The sequence below is a fragment of the Saccopteryx leptura genome, chromosome 13 (assembly GCF_036850995.1).
Source record: "Saccopteryx leptura isolate mSacLep1 chromosome 13, mSacLep1_pri_phased_curated, whole genome shotgun sequence".
Classification (NCBI taxonomy): domain Eukaryota; kingdom Metazoa; phylum Chordata; class Mammalia; order Chiroptera; family Emballonuridae; genus Saccopteryx; species Saccopteryx leptura.
In genome coordinates, this window is record NC_089515.1 from 34,665,244 (window position 1) to 34,685,771 (window position 20,528).

The 20,528-nt window shown below is 41.0% G+C and overlaps 1 protein-coding gene across 2 annotated transcripts in view; it reads right to left on the reverse strand.

The window, feature by feature from the left end:
* The window catches only part of KIF11 (kinesin family member 11), a 59,231-nt gene extending 39,264 nt beyond the window's left edge, over nt 1–19,967 (reverse strand). For both annotated transcript variants that reach the window (XM_066355664.1, XM_066355663.1), the window contains exons 1-9: nt 19,704–19,967; nt 7,895–8,027; nt 7,163–7,260; nt 7,000–7,078; nt 5,268–5,453; nt 5,047–5,171; nt 3,427–3,517; nt 1,920–2,162; nt 179–274 (exon numbers count right to left, since the gene is read on the reverse strand). In XM_066355664.1, coding sequence (XP_066211761.1) covers nt 179–274; nt 1,920–2,162; nt 3,427–3,517; nt 5,047–5,171; nt 5,268–5,453; nt 7,000–7,078; nt 7,163–7,260; nt 7,895–8,027; nt 19,704–19,780 — 1,128 coding nt within the window. In that variant the 5' untranslated portion in view covers nt 19,781–19,967. The remainder of the gene's footprint in view (nt 1–178; nt 275–1,919; nt 2,163–3,426; nt 3,518–5,046; nt 5,172–5,267; nt 5,454–6,999; nt 7,079–7,162; nt 7,261–7,894; nt 8,028–19,703) is intronic.
* Nucleotides 19,968–20,528: the final 561 nt, after the last annotated feature.

Consider the following 20,528-nt stretch of genomic DNA (forward strand, 5'->3'; position numbering starts at 1 on the left):
AAGTCATCATACTGGCATTACAAAAAATATTTTAACATACAAGGTATTTAGTTTAAATCATTAGATCAGAAGCCTACCACAGGCAATTTAACAAATCTTTTAACAATTATCTATTGCAGTTTCTTATTTTCACATTTGTCAAATAAAATTACATTACTCCACAAAAATTCTCAATTACCTTAATAAGGGCTTTTTTGGTCAGTTTCTGGTTAACTTCAGGCTTATTAAGTATGTTCTTTGCTCCATGGGCATAAACCAATGTATTCAGAGTTTCCTGTAATGGAAAAGCCAATTACTAAAGATAATATAAGAATATAGTTCTGCTACCTAAAATATACTATATAATAACTCATATAGTACATTTAATTAATGATCTGTGGTTATTGTTAATCTGAAAATCTACCCTCTATGACTATACTGTTCAAAACATCCTTATGTTGCCTGACCAGGTGGTGGCGCAGTGGATAGAAGGACATCGACCTGGGATGCTAAAGACCCAGGTTTTCAAAACCCCAGCATTGCCAGCTTGAGCATGGGATCATAGACATGCTGGCTTGAGCCCAAAAGTCACTGGCTTGAGCAAGGGGCCACTGGCTCAGCTGCGCTGCACCACCTGTCAAGACACGTATGAGAAGTAATCAATCAACAACTAAAGTGCCACAACGATGAGATGCTTCTCACCTCTCTCCTTTCCTCTCTCTCTCTCTCTCTCTCTTTCTCTCTTGCGCATGCACTTAAAAAAAAATTCTTATCTTTTTTTCCTTTTCTTCAATATTCAGGGTCTTTAACTTTATATCTCGATGTAGTAATTTTTTACTTTAGGCTTAAAAACTCTGATTTCAATCAGATGGTGAATAAACAAAATGTCCTATATCCAAACAATGAAATATTATTCATGCACAAAGAGGAATGTAGTAGTGATACAAGCTACAACATGAACACTGAAAATCTGCTAAGTGAGAGAAACAAAAGAACACTTGTATGATTCCATTTATATGAAATGTCCAGAATAAGCAATTCCATAGATTAAAAAAGTCGATTACTAGTTACAGAGGACTAGGAGTGGGGGCCGATGGGGAATGATTGCTTGTGCATTATAGGGATTATTTCTGGGGTGATGAAAATATTCTAAACTTAGATTTTGATGATGGTTGCACACTCCATGAATATAGTAAAATCACTGAATTAACACCTTTAATGGGTGTATTATATGGTATTTGAATTCTATCTCAATAAAAAATATGTTTTAAAGGATAGGGGAGTTACAGACCTTATATAGCTTTTCTAATTCCATTTAAAGTAGATGACTCCAATAAAATAAGGAGTCGATTTTGCCATCTTTGTTGCTTCTTTCGGTTTTCCCACCTGTTCCCACACACCCAACCCCATCTTCACTGTTCTCTAAGCTGTCTCTATAACACTAACATTTCCTTAACTCACTTCTAAGCCCTCAATTAAATCCCTAGACAATGTATCCATACACTAACGATCACAGAAATTTTCTTCAAAGAAATTAAAAACTCTGCCAGGAAGGAAAAAGACAGTTTTTCTACTGGTGTCCTAAATGTGTCAATATGCAATGTCCAGATTCTTTTTCTTATAGTATAGAATTAATAAAGCAAATTAGGTCTGGCCTATGGTGGCACAGTGGATAGAGCATCAACCTGGAACACTGAGGTCACTGGTTCAAAACCCTGAGCTTGCCTGGTCAAGGCACATGCAACAAGCAAGCAATGAACAACTACAATGAAGTACCTATGAGTCAATACTTTTCACGCCAAACCCCTGTGTAAAATTAATAAAATAAAATATTTTTTAAAAAATTAAAAATAAAGTCAATTAGTAAACTTTGGAAATAATATGATAGCTAAATAAGTATTACAGCCACTATACTTGCAGATACTTTTCAAAGGGCTTACCTCAAAATTGACAGATGCAGGAGAAATTGTTGCAATTATAGATGTTCTTGTATGTCCCCCAAGCGAATCCTGGAGGATCCTGGTTAGTTTAGATTCTCGGTAAGGAACATGAGGTGTTCTTTCTACCAGAGCAGTAATAACTCTTCCCAAAGTCAACAGGGACTGGTTGATATTTCCAGCTTCCCGAGCTCTCTTGTCCACTGCTCCAGAACGGCCAATGTTTTCACTTCCTGCAAGATCAACCTTGAATTAAAAAAAAAGAAAAAAAGTTGTCAGTCTATTGGATTTGGATTCAAAGACTTTTATTCTCTTATTATATATTACATAGTAAATAGCCAGAAAAACCATTTCTCGATAATTAACAACCCACTACAAAGCTAATAACCCAGTGACCACAAAAATATTGTCTAGAAATACTAAATTTCAGACTGCTCTATGAGGGAATGGAGAAAGAAAGAGCAGACTACTACCAATCTCACTTCTGGGCATACCGCTGAAGGGAATGAAATCAGTATCTCAGAGGGATATCTGCACTGATATGTTCATTGCATTATTCAAAATACCCAAGATATGAAAACAACCTAAGTGTGTCCATGGATGAATAGATAAAGATGTGGTATATACACACAATGAAATATTATTCAGCCATGAGAAAAGAAATTCTTACAACATAGATGAACTTAGAGGACATTATGCTAAGTGAAACAAGCCAGACAGAGAAAAACAAAAAGACAAATACTGTATGATCTCACATATATGTAGAATCAGGAAAAAAAAGAAAGTCAAACTCATCGAAGCAGAGAGTAGAATAATGGTTATGAGGAGCAGAGACGTGGGGGAGACAGAGAGATTACAAGCCTGCAGTGATAAGATGAGTAAGTTCTGAGGATCTGATGCACACTAGCACAGTTAATACTATACTGAAATTTGCTGAGAGTACATCTTAAGCGTTCTCACCAAAGAGAAGTAACTATTTGAGGTACTGGATGTATTAATCTAATTGTGGTAATCATTTTACAAAGTATATGTATAGCAGATAACATTGTACTACTTTAAATAAATAATTTTGTCAATTATATCTCAATAAAGCTGGAGTGAAAAACAAAACAGCCTGACCAGGCAGTGGCGCAGTGGATAGAGCATCAGACTAGGACACAGAGAACCCAGGTTTGAAAACCCAAGGTCGCCAGCTTGAGCATGGGCTCATCAGGCTTGTGCACAGGGTCACTGGCTTGAGTGTGGGATCATAGACATGAACCTATCATCACTGGCTTAAGCAAGGGGTCACTCACTCTGCTGTAGCCCCCCAATCAAGGCACATATGAGAAAGCAATCAATTAACAACTAAGGTGCCGCAACGAAGAATTGATGCGTCTTATTTCTCTCCCTTCCTGTCTGTCTGTCCCTATCTGTCCCTCTCTCTGATTCTGTTTCTGTCAAAAAAAAAAAAAAAGGAAGAGAAACAAAACAAACAAAATCAAACAGTAGTATTAAGGTAGATGCTTACCAAGTTCAACTTTCCGATCTTCACCAGCTCCTCTCCATCAACTGTAGTTTCTTTCATATGTATTGTAACAGAGAAAACTGAGTGGGAACGACTAGAAAACAAGATCAAGTTAGCCAGTCATTATAATGCAAAATATTATTTGCTATATATAAAATATTAAAAACAGCCAAGAAAGATCTAAATCCACAAGAGTAAAGAAAGATAATATCTGACAGAAGACATCAATAAAATTTGGGAAGATAGAGGGTAGATAAAACAATGATTAGGTTTTTGTTTCCTTGTACCTACCGCCAGTAGAATTCAATAAGAAGCTACCTGAAAAGACTTGGGTTTAGAATCCTCAGGCACGTATGAAAGCTGGAAGTGGGGTAGGGTTGGAAAAGTGGCCTGGTGTGCTAGAGGGGAGGGCTTACAATCAATCTTCCTATTTGTAAGAACCATCTGAAATAAGTCATTATCATAAATTGTCTTTCTACATTAAAATGAAGCCATTTGAGCCCTGGTAGGGTAACTCAGTTGGTTGGAGCATCACCCCAACATGCCAAGGTTGCAGGTTCAATTCCCAGTTGGGGCACATAAAGGAATCAACCAATGAATGCACCTGACCAGGCGGTGGCACAGTGGTTAGAGCATCGGACTGGGATGCAGAAGGACCCAGGTTCGAGACCCCAAGTTGCCAGCCTGAGCACAGGCTCATCTGGTTTGAGCAAAAGCTCACTAGCTTGGACCCAAGGTCGCTGGTTCGAGCAAGGGGTTACTCAGCCTGCTGAAGGCCCGCGGTCAAGGCACACATGAGAAAGCAATCAATGAACAACTAAGGTGTCGCAACAAAAAACTGATGTTTGATGCTTCTCATTTGTCCGGTCCTGTCTGTCTGTCCCTATCTATCCCTCTCTCTGACTCTCTCTCTGTCTCTGTAAAACACACACACACACACACACACACACACACACACACAAAACAATGAATGCATGAGTGTGTGGATTTACAAATGGATGTTTCTATCTCCCTCTCTCTCTCTCATACTCTCTATAAAATCAGTAAATTTTTAAATAAATAAAACGAAGCCCTCTGAAAAGAAATCATGTTGTACAACTTAAATATACAGTTTTGTTAATCATACCTAAAGAAAGCTAAAAATAATAAAGTCTTTTGATTTTCTTCTAATCCTCAGTCAAACCAAGGATTTTCAAACTGTATTCTAAGTATACACAGGGCCTCAGAAAAATGCTCAGAGCAAACCTTAAGGCTGAGAAGATAAGCCTCTGAGAATTCCACCCCTAAGTCAACCATAGCCGCCATACTTTAATCTGGCTCACATGTACAATTTCATTTGAGGGGGGAAATCTACATAAAAAATATAAAATTTAAAAGAAAAAGAAGTTTAATACTTCTGCTCTAGTTCAACTTGTCTTTGCTCTCCTTTCCGCTTTCTTCTCATATTGGTGCTTCCCTATAAATCTCAAACCAATTACCAAAACACGCAATCTAGCATAAAATCTAGGTATGTGATTCGCATATTTTGACCTACCCCAATTTAACTTCTCCCAAGTTCATAATTTTTTTTGTAATTCATCTTATAAAGAGAATAGAGCAGGTAGGAGACAACAGCTCTCTTACCTAGAGTATGCATTCATTAATGTTGCAGCAGTTTTCCTTTTTGCTGCTCCCTTCTCCAAAATTTGATAAACTTCATCTTTGTTGTGTACTGTAATTTCTTCTAAACCTTTGATTATCACTCCCCTCTGACCAAATATAAAAAAAAGGCACATATTAAATTGGTTCCCACACATACACACACCACTAAATTTGCAGATATTTCACTCTCAAAGCTGAGTTACCTTGTTTCGGGGATCGTCAAACATCTGTAGTCTCTCAGAAACATCAGAAGATGGACTAAGGAGATCAAAAAGTTCTTCATTATAGATCTCCAACAGAGACACTTTGACTGAAAATTCAGTACCACTATCAGTAAGTTTCTCAAAAATTTGATGAAGAGTACGTGGAATTATACCAGCCAAAGGATCCTGAAATTGTAATATTAATTAGAAATAAAATAAAGGGAAAATGGCATTTACTGTGGCAAACAAAATACATGTTACAAGGGCCTCCTTTATAGTATATGTAAATGGAAGTATTTCAAAACAGAAAAATAACCTAATGTTAGAGAAGCCAAGTCATTTACAACAGTCTATTAAACAGTAATTATTCCACCAATCTGCCATGCCTCCCAGACACTTAACGCCTGAGCACTGCACAAAAACCAACTGAACTAAGCTACTTAAAAAGTCAATTAAAAAAAAAAAAGTCAAGTTCAATTATCCTCTCTAACTTTTCTCATGAGCACATAATACCACCATTTTAACCAGAAAAATTGCCCATTAAAAGTACCTATATTCCCTAACTCTGACATAAAACATGACTGTTTCTAAAATATGTAACTATCCTTAATAAAACTGTTGTGAATCCCTAAATTTTGAAATTGTGCCTTAAGCCTATTCCATATCTCCTACAATTGCAATTCCATTACTTTATTATCCATGCAAAAGTTAATGCTTCAACTATGTAACCTCTAGAAAAAAAGAATCTACCTAGCCCTGCCGGTTGGCTCAGTGGTAGAGCGTCGGCCTGGCGTGCAGGGGTCCCGGGTTCGATTCCCAGCCAGGGCACACAGGAGAGGCGCCCATCTGCTTCCCCACCCCTCCCCCTCTCCTTCCTCTCTGTCTCTCTCTTCCCCTCCCGCAGCGAGGCTCCATTGGAGCAAAGATGGCCCGGGCGCTGGGGATGGCTCCTTGGCGCTAGAGTGGCTCTGGTCGCAACAGAGCGACACCCCAGAGGGGCAGAGCATCGCCCCCTGGTGGGCGTGCCGGGTAAATCTCGGCGGGCGCATGTGGGAGTCTGTCTGACTGTCTATCCCCGTTTCCAGCTTCAGAAAAATACAAAAAAAAAAGAAAGAAAGAAAAAAGAATCTACCTAAACGTTAATTATTTGAAAATTAACTTAGTCATTAAATTCATTGAAACATTTGGTGAAAATCTTTATAAAATGTACTATTTGCTCTCTATAATAGCCAACAATAGTGACCTTAATTTCTTGAACACTTAATGAAGTACCATACTGCCCCTTGCTATGCTAACTTTATGAGATTCAGTCCCTCATTGCAAAGTCTTCACCATCAAGCCCCACTCACATTCCATTTTCCACAATCTGTTCCAACTATTCTGTCCCCAGTAGACCCCTCACCCATCCAAGTACTAACCAGGCCTGACTCTGCTTAGCTTCCAAGATCATATGAGATCAGGCACATTCAGGGTGGTATAGCCGTAGACAACAGACCCCTCTCTTACCAGTTAACTGTACCATAGGTATCCGTTCAGTCTCTCCCAGTGAGACTGTTTCTTAAACAGAAGCCATACCATATACCAGAACTTTAATTTTTCTATAGTAGTAGTTAATCCTAAATTCCTGTTTAACATGGGTATACTTTTCTATTTCAAGACGAAGTCCTCCAAGTTTTATTCAGTTATATTTCAGCCACTTTAGAGAGAAAAGTCTATTATAAGCAACAAATACCTCCTCCCAAGTATACTCTTCATTAGGTGACCTTTCACCTTCCATTGTAAAGGTTTTTCCAGTGCCAGTTTGGCCATATCTGTAAAGATTAACAAAAATGATAAATAAAAAACAAACATATACATCTAAACCTTTTCATCAATTTGAAAAATGTTTTACTCACGCAAAAATAGTGCAATTATAGCCCATAATAACTTCATCCAAAATTGGACAAACAACACTTCGATAAACTTCTATTTGTTTAGTAGATGCTCCAAATACCTATCAAAAAAAGAAAAAAGATCAAAACATTTCAAGAAAAAAATTTTAAATTACCCACTCTAGCGGCCCTGGCCAGTTGGCTCAGTGGTAGAGCGTCGGCCCGGTGTATGGAAGTCCTAGGTACGATTCCCAGCCAGGGCACACAGGAGAGGCGCCCATCTGCTTCTCCACCCCTCTCCCTCTCCTTCCTCTCTGTCTCTCTCTTCCTCTCCTGCAGCCAAGGCTCCATTGGAGCAGGGTTGGCCCAGGCACTGAGGATGGCTCCATGACCTCCGCCTCAGGTGCTAGAATGGCTCTGGTTGCATCGGAGCAACGCCCCGGATGGGCAGAGCTTTCCCCTGGTGGGGTTGCCGGGTGGATCCCAGTCCAGTGCATGCAAGACTCTGTCTCTCTGCTTCCCTGCTTCTCACTTCAGAAAAATACAAAAACAAACAAACAAACAAAAACAACTAAAAGTACCTACTCTAATAATTTTATTTTTAATATATTAACTCATTCAGCCTGCTAGAAACCCTTGCCAACTCCGAGTCAACTGAAATCTGTTATCGTACACTATAAACCAGAGGAAATATGAATACTAGGATAACTTTACATTAGTGAATAATAGAGAAGTAGCAGCATTTTAAATAAGTACCATGTCAAAAGTAAATGTTTTCCTTGAGCTCTTGTCAGCCAGTCCTCCAGTCCGTACACTCACTTCTTTTTTCACACGATCACACTCTACTACAGAATGGGCATTTGCCTTCCGCTCTGTCAAATTAAGTGGTCTATAAAAAGAAATATATAATGTTATTCAAGAACTCTTAGTTATCACATTACTGATAACATTTTCATTAATACCTTAGACAAAGAACAATGTGACATTTTGACTACATTGTTGGTGATAGGGAATATATGATATTACTAAAGGAAACAAAATTTTAAGGGTTTCAAGTCCTAGATATAAAATTAGTTTTTTAACTTTCAAAGATATGTAAAACATTACAATTCTGACAGTTTCTTGGAGTAGATGCTAAGAGAACTAACTTGTAAAAGATGCCAAACTTTTTCAATATTCTATTTCTACTCTTAGAATCTGATCAAGTTAAGTTATGATGTAGTAGAAAGAACATGCCAAATTTGTGTTCAAAATACAAATCTGGCAAAGGATAACTGGCACAAAATAAAAAATAGCTACAAATAATGACTAATATATAGAGTACTTACTATGTGCCAGGTACTCATTGTAAGTGCTTTTCATATATTAAGGTGGTTTTTTTTTAAGTTTACTTTTAAAATTTTTTTCTTTACAGGGACAGAGAGAGAGAGTCAGAGAGAGGGATAGCTAGGGACAGATAGACAGGAACGGAGAGAGATGAGAAGCATCAATCATCAGTTTTTCGTTGCAACAACTTAGTTGTTCATTGATTGCTTTCTCATACGTGCCTTGACCGCGGGCCTTCAGCAGACCGAGTAACCCCTTGCTTGAGCCAGCGACCTTCGGTCTAAGCTGGTGGGCATTTTTTATTTTGCTCAAGCCAGATGAGCCCGCGCTCAAGCTGGCAACCTCAGGGTCTCGAACCTGGGTCCTCAGCATCCCAGTCCAACGCTTTATCCACTGCGCCACCACCTGGTCAGGCACTTTTCATATATTAACTCAGTTTATCCTCACAACACTGTGAGGTTTAGTGAAGAATAGTGAGATAAAACAAATGATTATAAGAGAGGTGATGTTTTTAAAAAGTGTATGTTAAGGGTACTGTTAGGAACATATAGCAAAGATTTAATGTGGTCCTGATTGGGTCAGAGTGGGATGGAAGAGGCCTGGGTGATAGCAAAGACTTCCTGAGGAAGTAATCCTCTCCTCCTTAGGCATTTCAGTACAGTGAGAACTCCGATCTAGTATGCTCGGGCAATGGAGCACTTTGTGACTATTTCTTTGTTTGAAAAATGGGGCTAGCCTGACCAGGTGGTGGTGCAGTGGATAGAGCGTCGGACTGGAATGTGGAGGACCCAGGTTCGAGACCCCGAGGTCACCAGCTTGAGTGCGGGCTCATCTGGTTTAAGCAAAAGCTCACCAGCTTGGACCCAAGGTCGCTGGCTCAAGCAAGGGGTTACCCGGTCTGTTGTAGCCCTATGGTCAAGGCACATACAAGAAAGCAATCAATGAGCAACTAAGGTGTCACAACGAAAAACTGATGATTGGTGCTTCTCATCTCTCTCCGTTCCTGTCTGTCCCTCTCTCTGACTCTCTCTCTGTCCTTGTAAAAAATAAAAAACAAAACAAAACAAAAACAAACAAAAAAAAGAAAAGTGGGGCTAATGATATTGGCAATCATTATAGTACTAACCAGCCAGCAGGGTAGGGAAAGAAATGCTGTTTAGATCGCTGTTTCCCCAGTGTCTGCTACTATGCTTAGCACCCAGTAGGCACTCTAATACCTGTTAAACTACACTGCTTAAAAGATGTCACCCTAATTAAGCAAAATATATCTCTATATATAAACATGTAGACAGACAAAGTGTGGTGATAGGCAGAGGGAAAGGGGGGGGGAGTAGGTGGGGGTGGGCAACACAGGGGGAAATGGAGACAAAAGAGACATTGCTCGGGGTGGTGGGCACATGATGCAGTATACAGATGATGTATTCCTGAGTGGCACACTCGAACCTGTACCCCAATAAATTCAATTGAAAAAAATAATATCAAAAAATAATAAAATATGCCTGACGTATGATGGTGCAGTAGATAAAGTGTCAACCATTTAGAATGCTGAGGTCTCAGGTTCACAACCCCGGGCTTGCCCAGTCAAGGCAAATATCAGAAGCAACTACAAATTGATGGTTCCCGGTCCTCCCTCCTCACGTTTCTCTCTCTCTACTCTCTACAAAAAAAAGAAAAAGAAAAAATAATAAGGTAAAATAAAATAGATGTCATCCTAAGGGGAATGATGGGAAAACTAAAAAACAAAAACAAAAAACCACAGTCCATATAGTAGCATCCATAAGATATTTACTGTATTTCCCATGTATAAGATGCCCCATATATAAGACGCACCTTAATTTTGGGGCCCAAAATTTGAAAAAAATGCATTCCATAAAGTTATTGAACTCTTCTTATTCATCATAAAATTCATACAACTCTTCATCACTGTCAAAACTCCCATCCATTAGCTTGTCCTCATCTATGTCTGATGAGAATCACTGTCTTCACATATTGCCTCGTCCTCAGTTCCATCTATGGCATTTGAAATGCCTCACCCACTGTATAAGACGCAATCAGTTTTTAGACCCCAAATTTTTCAAAAAAGGGTGTGTCTTATACAGGGGGAATACAATAAATACAGTACCTAACACACATCTGGGCCAAAGGGAGAGATGTATGCTTGACCTGAGTTCCTTTTTCCCAATGAGTATCACATATTATGAAAGGATATGCCAAACAGAAATTATTTTTCCCCTAATTAATAGACAAACCAAGTTGCTATTTATTTTAAGAAGAACACCTCTATGTACTCTGATATGCTCACCTCCCTAGCATATTTTTAACTGGTCAGAAGACCACATTTGTGATCCCAGGAAGTTTAATTCAGCAAATCCCAAGTAAAATCTGGTCATGATGTCATTTGTCAGATATGCTGAAACCTAAACGATGCATGTCATTCACAGCATGCATTATTAGAAGTCCAACAAAACTGAGTCAAGACCCACATACACAGAGGTAGGCCAAGAGGATCTAGTAGAGTGAATTTTCCTGTGCTTACAGCTTTTCCAATCAGTATTCTGAGCATCCCTAAACTAATCTCTTGCCTGGATGTGTGGTTAAGTTACCAAATGAGTATCATTCAGGTTGTCAGAACATAGTAGAAATTCATACATTCCTAAAAGTTATCAAAACTCCCAGAGAGGAGCTTTAAGGATGATTACTTGTCTTACAATAAAGAGTACTGCCAAGCACTATTTTCCTATTTTGGACTTCTCTAATTAACTAGAAATTGCAGGGTTTCTGCTAATGATACTAACAAACCCATCAAACTTGTGGCTTCACTAGTGTTATATTAAAATTCAGGCCCTGGGCCCTTGCCGGTTGGCTCAACAGTAGAGCGTCTGTCTGCCCGGCATCTGGAAGTCCCGGGTTCGATTACTAGTCAGGGCACACAGGAGAAGCGCCCATCTGCTTCTCCACCCTTTTCCCTCTCCTTCCTCTCTGTCTCTCTCTTCTCTTCCTGCAGCCAAGGCTCCACTGGAGCAACATTGGCCGGGTCTCTGCCTCAGGCACTAGAATGGCTCCAGCCACAAAGGCGCAATGCTCCAGAGGGGCAGAGCAATGCTCCCTGGTGGGCATGCCGGGTGGATCCCGGTAGAGCGCCTGTGAGAGTCTGACTGGCTCCCTGCTTTTAACTTTGGGAAACTACAAAAAAAAAAATTGCAGTCCTTGGCCAGTTAGCTCAGTGGATAAAGCATCGACCTGGCATATGTACATCGTGGGTGCAATCTGTGATCAGGGCGTATAAGAGAAACAACCATCTGCTTCTCTCCCCTACTTCTCCCCTCTTCCCCTCCCACAGTCAGTGCTCGATTGGTTCCAGCGTTGGCCCAGCACTGAGGATAGCTCAGTTGGTCCGACCACATCAGCCTCAGGGACAAAAAATAGCTTGATTGATTCCAGCATAGGCCCCAGACAGGGGTTGCCAGGTGGGGCCCAGTCGGGATGCATGTGAGGAGTCTGTCTCTCTAACTTCTTTCCTTCTCTCACTTTAAAAAAAAAAAAGTTCAAACAATCAAAATAGGGAAAGAAGATTGAGGATTTTTTTTTAAGTACTTATGTCAGAAAAGACAAATACCATCATTTCACTTATATGTGAAATTTAAAAAACAAAATAAACAAACAAAACAGAATCCATATAACTCATAGAGAATGAACTGATGGTTGCCAGAGGGGAAGAAGATTGGGGCACTGAATGAAAAAGGTAAAGGGATTAAGAATTACAAATTGACAATCACAAAATAGTCACAGGGATGTAGAGTTCAGCATAGGAAATACTATATAGTCAATAATAATAATATAATAATTATGTGTGGGTACTATACTTACAGGGGAGATACTGTGGAAGTCATATAAATGTCTAACCACTAAGCTGTACACCTAAGACTAATATAATATTAAATGTCAATTGTAAGTCAAAATTTTTTAAAAGAGAAAAAAATGTCCTGTCTGAACATTCATCAAATACTTATTATGTGAGTCTGATCAGGCGGTGGCACAGTGGATAGAGCATCAAACTGGGACACAGAGGACCCAGGTTCAAGGTCCTGAGGTCACCAGCTTGAGCATGAGCTCATCTGGTTTGAACAAGGCTCACCAGCTTGAGCCCAAGGTCACTGGCTCGAGCAAGCGGTTACACGGTCTGCTGTAGCCCCATGGTCAAGGCACATATGAGAAAACAATCAATGAACAACTAAGGTGTCACAACAAAGAACTAATGCTTCTCATCTCTTTCCCCTACTGTCGGTCCCTATCTGTCCCTTTCTCTGTCTCTATCTCTGTCACACACACACACAAAAAAAAACACAAAAAAACTTATTATGTGATAGATACTTTTCTAAGCATTTGGGATATAGTAGGGATCATAACCAAGTTTCTGAAAAAAAAACAAAAACAAGAAATCCAAATTCCTGTTCTCAGGAATCTTTTATCCTTGTGTATGTGTTGGGGGGGGGGGGGGGGGTCAGTAAGAGATGACAATCAAACAACCAAGTAAATATATTAGGTGCTGATAAATCTGAAATGAAAATCAATAAAGCAGACCAGGGGGCAGAAAGTGATGAATGGGAAAACTAGATGGTTGCTATTGTTATTTCAGAGTGGTCACGGAAGGCTTCTCTGATAAAGGTGATATTTAAGCAGAACATATGAAGTGAATCAGCAATGTATTCTGGTGGTAAAAGCCTCCAGGCAGAGAGAAACTGCAAAGGTTTCATGGTAGAGCATGGTAGATATGTTTTCAAACATGTATGAGGGCAGAGGAGTTAGGCAGGAAATAAGAAAGAAAGGCAGTAGCTAGATCATGTGGTGGTGTATAATAATCTTCAACCTCTGGGCCAAATCTGGCCCTTGTTTTGCCAAATAATAGCTTTTACAATTTTAAAGCACTGTTTAAAAAAAAATTGGAGGCCCTGGCCGGTTGACTCAGTGGTAGAGCATCGGCCTGGCGTGAGGAAATCCCAGGTTCAATTCCCGGCCAGGGCACAAAGGAGAGGCGCCCATCTGCTTCTCCACCCCTCCCCCTCTCCTTCCTCTCTGTCTCTCTCTTCCCCTCCCTCAGCAGAGGCTCCATTGGAGCAAAAAAAAAAGATGGCCTGGGCGCTGGGGATGGCTCCTTGGCCTCTGCCCCAGGCGCTACAGTGGCTCTGGTCGTGACAGAGCAATGCCCCGGAGGGGCAGAGCATCACCCCCTGGTGGGCGTGCCGGGTGGATCCCGGTCGGGTGCATGCGGGAGTCTGTCTGACTGCCTCCTGGTTTCCAGCTTCAGAAAAATACAAAAAATTAAAAAATTAAAAAAATTAAAAATTAGATACTGGGTGTTTAATGGTGGAGGCAGCAGCAGTGCACTGGCAAATTCATTCCACCACTTAAAACCCCAAACAATGGGCCACATAATGTTTTACTGACTTCAGGTAAAAGATGTCCAGCAAAACAACAGCAGGCACCCAGAACATAGCCCAGGCAATAACGGGCAGCAGTTACGATGAGAAGCCTCCAGTGGCCTGACCAAGTGGTGACACAGTGGATAGAGCATCGACCTGGTACACTCAGGACCCAGGTTCAAAACCCCAAAGTCGCCAGCGTGAGCATGGGAACATCTGGCTTTAGTGTGAGATCACAGACATAACCTTAAGGTCACTAGCTTGAGCTGAAAGGTCACTTACTTGAGCAATTGGTCACTGGTTCAGCCGGAGCCCCTCAGTCAAGGCATGTATGAGAAGCAATGAATGAAGAACTAAAGTGCGCAAGTTGATGCTTCTCATCTCTCTCCCTATCTCTGTCTCCCTCGGGTACAAAACAAAACAAAAAAAAGCCTCCAGTACTCCACTGAAAAAATCAAGGTTTCAGCACCATGGACCCCATGTCCTACTGTGAGGAGTATGCCAGGAGTGAATTGTTGCTGATAGGATACAAACTTCAGAAAACCTTTCCACCTGACCAGGTGGTGGCGGTAGAGTGATAGAGCATCGGACTGGGATATGGAGGACCCAGGTTCGAGAGCCCGAGGTCACCAGCTTGAGCGTGGGCTCATCTGGTTAGAGCAAGGCTCACCAGCTTGAGCCCAAGGTCGCTGGCTCGAGCAAGGGGTTACTCGTTCTGCTGTAGCCCCCGGTCAAGGCACATAGGAGAAATCAATCAATGAACAACTAAGGTGCTGCAACGAAGAATTGATGTTTCTCATCTCTCTCCCTTCCTGTCTGTCTGTCCCTATCTGTCCCTCTCTCTGTCTCTGCCACAAAAAAAAAAAGAAAATCTTTCCAAGGATTTAAAAAAAAAAACAGTATCTTCTCAACAAAGCAAATTATAAGCAGCTCCTCGAAGTGATTTACCTTTAGCTTATTTGCAACCACTGCTAACTTAGAATAATAAACCTAAAGTCTCTATTCCAAACTATGTCCAAGTTTTCCTTTCTCAAAAAATATCCTTTGCTGGTTTAATACAGAATCACAAGTTTGTTTTCCATTTGGTAACTGGTGTCATACTGGGTTACTGTTTAAGGAAAGTTGGTTTGGCCCTTTTTAAAAATATAATTATATAAAATATATGACTGTTTCAGATGTGTTAAGACCTAAACTGCCTAAGTACCTGTTTAGATTAAAATGCCAAAAATAACCTAAATCCAAAAGGGTTTGTGACAATCTGTAGAGTATACCACAGAAAGAGGTGTTTTGTGCATGTGTGTGTGTTTGTATCATAGCCATTTCCATTTTAAAATTTCTCTCCCTGCCTGACCAGGAGGTGGCCCAGAGGACCCAAGTTTGAAAACCCCAGGTTGCTAGCTTGAGTGCAGGCTCATCCAGCTTGAGTGTGAGTTCACCAGCTTGAGTGCGGGGTCGCCGGCTTGAGCATAGGATCATAGATACGACCCCATGGTCACTGCCTTCAGGCCAAAGGTCGCTGGCTTAAAGCCCAAGGTCTCTGGCTTGAGCAATGGGTCACTCAGTCTGCTGTAGCCCTCCACCCCTCCCTCAAGGAACAGATGAGAAAGCAATCAATGAACAACTAAGGTGCTGCAATAAAGAATTCATGCTTCTCATCTCTTTCCCTTCCTGTCTGTCCCTATCTGTTCCTCTGTCTCTATCTCTGTCATAAAAAAAAAAAAAAATACTCTCCCTACCATCAGCTTCTCAACTCCAGAAGTTGTATCTTTATCTTGAGCTACGTATAGGTAAAATAATAACTGCTCGCCTGACCAGGTGGTGGCGCAGTGGATGCAGCATTGGACTGGGATGTGGAGGACCCAGGTTCGAGACCCCGAGGTCACCAGCTTGAGCGCGGGCTCATCTGGTTTTAGCAAGGCTCACCAGCTTGGACCCAAGGTTGTTGGCTCGAGCAAGGGGTTACTCAGTCTGCTGAAGGCCTGTGGTCAAGGCACATAAGATAAAGCAATCAATGAACAACTAAGGGGTCGCAACGAAAAACTGATGATTGATGCTTCTCATCCTCCGTTCCTGTCTGTCTGTCCCTATCTATCCCTTTCTCTGACTCTCTTTGTAAAAAATAAAAATAATAATAATAATAACTTTTCTTCATATAGTTATTATACAAGTAAAGAACATCCTAAAGACTGATTCACTGTAATGAAGTAGTGAAGTCATATTTCCTCTCCTGAAATCTTGCTGACTTCTTAGGCTACAATAAACTATGCAAATTAATTCTTTTGTGTGTGTATGTAACAGAGACAGAGAGAGAGAGAGAGAGAGAGAGAGAGACAAATGACTGCTTAATTTCTAATCTGGGTGATGGATATACAGATGTCTGTTACATTGTTCTTTATATAACTTTTTATAGGGTTGACATATTTTGTAACAAAGAATAAATTAAGTAAAACCACACAAAATGTAATATTGCATGGCTTTTTTTTTTAATTATTTATTCATTTTAGAGAGAGGGGGGAGAGAGAGAGAGAGAGAGAAGGGGGAGGAACAGGAAGCATCAACTCCCATATGTGCCTAGACCAGGCAATCCCAGGGTTTCAAATCGGCGACCTCAGCGTTCCAGGTCAACACTTTATCCACTGCGCCACCACAGGTCAGGCTGGTTTTATTAATTGATCAAAATAATTTATAAATTTGCATTTTTAAAAGGCTATTGATTTTTTTTTAAGCTTCAAAACAAACAAATATTGCCTGACCTGCGATGGCTCAGTGTATAAAGCGTTGACCTGGAACACTGAGGTTGCCGATTTGAAACCCTGGCTTCCCTGGTCAAGGCACATATGGGAGTTGATACTTCCTGCTCCTCCCTCCTTTCTCTCTCTCCTAAAATGAATAAAAAAAAATCTTTTTTTTTTTTGTATTTTTCCAAAGTTGGAAACAGGGAGGCAGTCAGACAGACTCCCGCATGCACTGGACCAGGATCCACCCGGCACGCCCACCAGGGGCGATGCTCTGCCCATCTGGAGCATTGCTCTGTTGCAACCAGAGCCATTCTAGCACCTGAGGCAGAGGTCATGGAGCCATCCTCAGCGCCCGGGCCAACTTTGCTCCAATGGAGCCTTGGCTGCGGGAGGGGAAGAGAGAGACAGAGAGGAAGGAGGGGGGAGGGGTGGAGAAGCAGATGGGCGCTTCTCCTGTGTGCCCTGGCCGGGAATCGAACCCGGGACTCCTGCACACCAGGCCGACGCTCTACCACTGAGTCAATCAGCCAGGGAGAATAAAAAAATCTTTAAAAAATAAAACAAAACAAACAAAAAACCCCAGATAATGTTAAAATATTAACAGAAGCCCTAGAATGCAAGAGGTAATTAGCTAGACTTAAGATTACTACTAAATTTCCTCTTTGGCACTTGGTTTAAAAAGCTAGCTACTGCCTTTGATATCTGCAATGAAGTCACCAAAAGTGACTGCACAATAACCTTAGAAAGTTTGTTGACACATTTTAAAAATATTTTAATTTTAGAATTAAATACTAAAAGAATACTTTTGGCTTTACAGAACATTTGATGACAGCTGGTAGAGTTTTTAAAACAGCAACAGAGAGACACACAAAACACATTCACCAGTAAACTCTGGAGGGCCTCTAACAAGCTAAATAAATCACCTTCAAATTAAGCAACAGGAACAAGTATGGTCTTCATATACTAATTTTAAAACGGGGAAGTTAGCCTGACCTGCATTGGCGCAGTGAGTAAAGTGTCGACCTGGAACACTGAGGTCGCCGGTTCGAAACCCCGGGCTTGCCAGGTCAAGGCACACATGGGGATTGATGCTTTCTGCTCCTTACCCCCTTCTCTTTCTCTGTCTGTCTGTCTCTCTCTCTCTCTCTCTCTCTCTCTGCCCCTCTCTGTAAAAATGAATAAATAAAATCTAAAAAACAAAAACAAAAAAATGGGAAGTTATTTGAAGAAAAACAAAATAAACAAAAACAACTGGGAAGTTATTTGGAAATCAGTGAGAGGAGATTTGAACGCCTGCATCCAATCACCCTGAAAAAGCTGTCTCCTTTGTTCTAGGGGAGACCAAGTCGCAGCACAATAAGATGGTTATACTGGTTTAAGTAGTCTCTTTGATCTTTTAAAAACAAACTCCCTCTATAACTTAATTTTTAAAATTTAAACACAGTGATGTTTACTTGTTCAGTAGGGATTAAAAAAATATTGCATCTAGAATAAACAGATGACTAATTACGTTTTAAGAGTTGATGGAGCCTGACCTGTGGTGGCGCAGTGGATAAAGCGTCGACCTGGAAATGCTGAGGTTGCTGGTTCGAAACCCTGGGCTTGCCTGGTCAAGGCACATATGGGAATTGATGCTTCCAGCTCCTCCCCCCTTCTCTCTCTCTCTCTCTCTCTCTCTGTTTCTCTCTCTCCCTCTCTCTCTCCTCTCTAAAAACAATGAATAAATAAAATTAAAAAAATAAATAAAATGTGATTTGAAAAAAAAAAGTTGATAGAGAGTAGGGTAATCCCAATCTTAGTGCTAAAACATCTGCAAAGTGGGCATGCAGTCTTATTTCCAAACAAACAAACTGCAAGGAATGGCATACAAAAGTAACACTTAAATCTTTGTCTATGTTACTTTTTTAAAAAGAACATAATTTTTTTTTTCACAAAAGCAAAATCTCTATTAGTTTTAATTCTTGTATATCCTCAATGAGGTACATATTACATGAAAAAAATCTCCAACTTTATATTTAGAACTTTATTTTTTTAAGGTACTAATTATAACTAGCTTGAATATAACACCATGTAATATTGGATTGGAAGTTTTATATTATACTACACTGGTAAAAGCAGTAGGAGAAATAAATAACATTCTATGTTCAGTGATACTATTTGTCATTGTTAATTTTTTTTTTAAAAAGAACATAATTTTAAAGAACAGTAATCAAATTCTACTGAATACAGCAGTTTAAACTATTATCTCTGACACAAATATCTTAAATTTGCAACATCAAAATATGCCTTTTGGGCCTGACCAGGCAGTGGCGCAGTGGATAGAGCGTCAGTCTGGGATGTGGAGGACCCAGGTTCCAGACCCCGAGGTTGCCAGCTTGAGCGCGGGCTCATCTGGTTTGAGCAAAGCTCGCCAGCTTGGACCCAAGGTCGCTGGCTCAAGCAAGGGGTTACTCGGTCTGCTGTAGCCCTATGGTCAAGGCACATACGAGAAAGCAGTCAATGAACAACTAAGGTGTCGCAATGAAAAACTGATGATTGATGCTTCTCATCAGCCCCCATTCCTGTCTGTCTGTCCCTATCTATCCCTCTCTCTGACTCTTTCTCTGCCCCTGTAAAAATAAATAAATAAATAAATAAATAAATAAATAAATAGAAAAAAACTTTCCCTTTGAAATCCCAGCGCACTGCACCCCTTCTCCTTTGTCTAAAATGGCATTATTAAACCGTAAATGCCCAATGCGTCTTGAGGTCTGTCTTATGGCATCCCTACATGTACATCCATAATAAATTGTGGACATTCTCTCCTGTTAATCGGTCTCATGTTAATTTATTAGCCTAGTTAGAAGAATTTAGAAGGTGGAAAGAAAAAAAAAAAAGTTTTTGCACCCAAACATATCCGTTCTTCTGAAAAAGGCACTAACTTACTCCTCGCAGCAACAAACTGTCATTTCATCCAATGGAATGCGACGGACTATGAAACAGAAAGGTTTGGTCCCCTCAGAAATTACAAACAAAATCACTCTCCTCCGACCGCGCAGGACGGAGCCCAGCAGCAAAGCCCAGCGCTCCGAATGACCCTACCTGCATCTCACCACCACCTGGATGTTCTTCCCTTTTTCATCTTTCTTCTTCGAGGAGGAATTTCCCTGGGACGCCATGACGGAACCCTGCGGAAAACAAGGCCTGACACCGACCTAGGCGCCTGGCGGGGGAAACCGACAGAAGCAGCTCGGTGTCCCCGTTCTCCACTAGGCACTCGGATTGGCCGAAGAGTCTCACTCGCTCCAGCCAGAGCGGTCAACCCACCAATCTAGCTTCCGCCAGCCGGCCAAAGAATCGAACAACAACTCGAAGCCTCAATTTGAAAAAGGAGCCCAATCGCCTGGCCAATTGCAGCGCGAGCGCACAAGGCACCATGGGATGCGGTGTCGTCACCATAGCCCCGCCCCCGGGGCGTGGCCGGCGGGAAAGGAATAAACTGGTCCGTCTGTCCCGGACTGGAGCTGGTTAGTCCAAAGGCACACACACGGGGTGTAAACAGTGCGATACTTCAACGCGACGTGGCTCAAATTACATAACATCTCTAAACCAAAATTTGCTCAGCTGTAAAATGAAAATAATAGCAATCATTTCGGAGGGCTGTGTGAGAATTAATGAGCCAACACGGGTAAAATAACTTAGATTATTGTTAAACAATTGTGTGCCCTGGCCGGCTAGCTCAGTTGGTTGGAGCATTGCCCCAGTACGACAAGACTGCAGGTTCGCTCCGGTCCGGGCACATACAGGAACAGATTGGTGTTCCTATCTCTCTCTCCCTCTCTCGCTAGAATCAATTTTTAAAAGACTCGTGAGAGGGTGCTATGGGAGAACAGAAGAGAGAAGTCCAAACAAGCCCCTGTCTCGGAG